At 59.1% G+C, this 3,596-nt stretch overlaps 1 protein-coding gene across 1 annotated transcript in view; it reads left to right on the forward strand.

The window, feature by feature from the left end:
• The window catches only part of SCNN1D (sodium channel epithelial 1 subunit delta), a 13,267-nt gene that overhangs the window by 7,821 nt on the left and 1,850 nt on the right, over positions 1 to 3,596 (forward strand). The window contains exons 3-8 of the mRNA XM_027766541.1: positions 1,542 to 1,879; positions 2,355 to 2,562; positions 2,638 to 2,828; positions 3,044 to 3,132; positions 3,215 to 3,378; positions 3,495 to 3,551. Of these exons, the coding sequence (XP_027622342.1) occupies positions 1,542 to 1,879; positions 2,355 to 2,562; positions 2,638 to 2,828; positions 3,044 to 3,132; positions 3,215 to 3,378; positions 3,495 to 3,551 (1,047 nt within the window). The remainder of the gene's footprint in view (positions 1 to 1,541; positions 1,880 to 2,354; positions 2,563 to 2,637; positions 2,829 to 3,043; positions 3,133 to 3,214; positions 3,379 to 3,494; positions 3,552 to 3,596) is intronic.

Below are 3,596 nucleotides of genomic sequence, written 5' to 3' on the forward strand. Positions count from 1 at the left end.
CCTGCTGACTAAGGGCTTGGTGTGTACCAGATAAGGCTCCAGGCATGTATGTGCATGTGTGTATGTATATGAGTACATGTGTGAGTGCATGTGTGTGCATGTGTGAGAGGCCTCACACCCCTGCTCTTGCCATGTCTGGGGCATCAGGGTCTATGAGGGTAGCTTTCATGTCCTATGTGTCTTGGGCTCTCCGCCCCAGGGGCCTGGGCCCTGCTTCATCTCAGAGAAGCCCTGAGGATTCTAACTCTGGTCCTTCCAGGAGCCCCCCTCTCCAGAGTTCTCCCTTCTCCTGCCCTGGCAGCCCCAGTTGGGGTGGAAGGGGCTGCTCCTGGGCTCCATGTCTCAGTGGAGAGGATAAGTGGTTACTGGAGACAGAAAGAACCTCTGAGCCCCTTCACCTCCCCTGTGACACATACCTGATTGTCCAGCCTTACCTTCAAGGGCTCAGCATGACCACAGGACACACGTGTGTCATTGGGGGTTATACCAGCACCCAGTGCTGGCCCTCGCTTCCAGCCGAGCTGCCTCAAGGCGTGGGGGGGTGCATACAGCTGAGTGAGGGGCTCTTGTCTGCCCAGCCCCATTCTGCCAGGGCTCCCTGAAGCTGGCTGGCTTGCTCTTACATGCACATTCCCAAAGCCTCTGGATAGCCTGCTTGGGCACGGGCTAGCTGGACTGGACTGCTAGCTGGACTGCAGCAGATGCCCACCCAGGCCTGGGCAGCAGAGGAGGCTGGAGCCCAGCAGGAAGGCTCAGTGATTCAAACCAAGATGGAGACAGTGTGGAAAGTCCTCAGGGATCATGTACAGTGACTCAAGCGTGTGTGTGAGGCTGACAGGGAACAGGGTTCCCTGTCCAAATGTGCTGGGGGATCTGAGCCCTCCAGGGCAGGATTGGGGACCAAGGTGGGGGTCCAATCATAGTTCTATTACCCTGGGGACCCTCAGGTCTTCACAACTGCTGGCCTGAGGTTCCCTTGTCCAGACACTCAAGGCCTTCCCCAGATGCTCAGTTCCACAAATGAAGCCTCACCCTGGGTCCACAGAACTGAACAATGTTCAGGTCCAACCCTTGCCCCAGACTTGGCCGGATCAGCCTGGCTTCATCAGTCCTAATCAAACAGGGCCACGCTGGCTGCAGGGGTGGTGGAGGCCGAGGAGATAAGTCTTCCCCAGGGCCCTCAGGCGCCATATCCTCTGTTATGCTACTGCCCAACCCTGGGTTCAGCTCCAGGGCCCTGATTCGGCAAGGCTGAGGAGGAGGGTACAGTGTCTGTACCAAGCGTCAAGCCTATGATGGGACCTTGTCCAAGTGTCAGAGCAGGCCAGGCCTTACCACTGGTGGCCAAGGGACTCAACTGTCAGGGTGTTCCCAAACACTGACAATGGAAGTCTACCAGGCCCAGGTGGGGCGATCTGGCCAGTGGGGATGGGTCACATAGACTGGGCCTGGCTGTGGGCTGGGGCCCTCCTGAGGTTACTCCTCAACCACAGGCTGGAGCCATGGCCCAAACAGCCGGTGCGGAGCCTGGAACCTGGAAGCCTCCCCAGGCCTGGCCGCCAACACTGCCAACACCACTGCCTGAGGAGGAGAGCAGGGAGAGGCTGGTGGAGCTGCATGCCTCCTTCAGGGAACTGTTCACCTTCTTCTGCACCAACGCCACCATCCACGGTGCCATTCGCCTTGTCTGCTCCAGCCAGAACCGCCTCAAGACAGCGTCCTGGGGGCTGCTGTTCCTGGGCACCTTGGGCATGCTCTACTGGCAATTTGGGCTTCTCTTCGATCAGTACTGGCGCTACCCAGTCATCATGTCGGTGTCTGTGCATTCAGAGCGCAAGCTCTTCCCATCCATCACTCTGTGTGACATGAACCCACATCGGTGAGGGCGTGGGGGTGTCTGTGTGGGGGCTGGGCTCCAACTCCTGACCTCTGCAGCCTGTAGGCATCTCCCTGTGAGGAGTCTCAGTCAAAGTCCCGCTGGCTCATGAAGGCTGGCCATTGATAACCGCAGCTCTTCACTACAACTGCACCAGGTGGGGCAGCTCAGACCTCTCTCTGGGGTAGGGCCCTAGGGAGCCCAGGAGGGGAAAGGCAGGGACAGAAGGGCAGCCTGGGCCCCCCAGGTGGAGAGGTAGCAGGAACAGACAGGGTGCTATGAGCCTCCCAGGAGGACAGGAGCACAGATGAGGGATGCGGGCTAGAAGAGTCACAGGAGCCCTCACATCTAGTTCCTAATCTGGGCATCCTGAGGGGAGGAGCTGCTCTCCTTGTGGCACACATAAGGACACTGGAGCCACACAGCACTGAGGTTTGGGCTTCAGGGAAATGGCTCTGACTCAGTGTGTCCCCCACAGGCCGAGCTCCATCCGCCACCATCTGCAGGCTCTGGATGAGTTTGCCCAGGAGAATATTTACACATTGTACAAGTTTAACTTCAGCAAGGACTGGGGGGACACCTTCGCTGACATCCCTGGCCCCGAGCCCTCCTTCCAGCTGGACCGTGGGATCCGTCTGCAGAAGTTGAACCACCCAGACAGCCAGCACAAAGTGGGATTCAGACTGGTGAGTGCCCCAGAATGCTGTTGCAGAGGGGCAAGCAGGGGATGTGGCTGCGAAACTGAGCCCCGCCTCCCACAGTGTAACAGCACCGGTGGTGACTGCTTCTACCGCACTTTCTCATCCGGCGTGACAGCCATCCGGGAGTGGTACCACTTCCACTACGTGAACATCCTGGCCCTGTTGCCCACTGCCCACGAGGACCACCACCAAAGCCACGGCGGCCACTTCATCTTCTCCTGCCGATATGACAACAAGAACTGCCAGGCCCGGTGAGTGGCTGAGGTTGGGTGGGTAGAGTGTGGTCCCACCACTGTGGTCCAGCTGGACAGACACCAGGTGCTGCCCAAGGCTGGCCACAAACAGCTCCCTGCAGAGATTAGGCAGGCTCCCTGCAGAGATTAGGCAGGCGCTGATGCCTCAGACTACACGCGATAGGGTGGGGGGTAGCAGTGTGTTCAGTCTTGAGTGTGACCCTGGGTTGTAGGCACTTCCGGACATTCCACCACCCCACCTATGGCAGCTGCTACACCTTCCATGGTGTCTGGACTGCACAGCGCGCTGGCATCACCCATGGTGAGTGCCAGCCCCTCCCTGGCCAGCAGGTGGGCAAGGGCACAGCCCAGGTAGCTTCACAGTATCCCCTTTGCCTCCTCAGGGATCAGCCTGGTCCTCAGGGCTGAGCAACAGGACCACCTTCCTCTGTTGTCCACGGAGGCTGGCATCAAGGTCATGGTTCATGGGCACAACCACACACCCTTTCTGGAACACCATGGCTTTAATATCCGGCCAGGGACAGAGACAACCATTGGCATTCGTGAGGTAGGCTGGCAACTATGCCAACCCTTAGGGACCTCCTGCCCACCCTTGGCCTTGGGACACAGGGGTGGGTCTTCAAGGCAGAGCAGACAGCAGAACTAAAGTCCCCTTCCCCTCAGGATGAGGTGCACCGGCTTGGGAGCCCCTACAGCCACTGCACAGACAGCGGGGGGGGAGTGGGCATGCCGCTGCTGTTCAACACCTCGTACACCATGCAGGGG

Source organism: Tupaia chinensis, unplaced genomic scaffold (assembly GCF_000334495.1).
Source record: "Tupaia chinensis unplaced genomic scaffold, TupChi_1.0 Scaffold143584_1, whole genome shotgun sequence".
NCBI classification, from domain to species: Eukaryota; Metazoa; Chordata; class Mammalia; order Scandentia; family Tupaiidae; genus Tupaia; species Tupaia belangeri.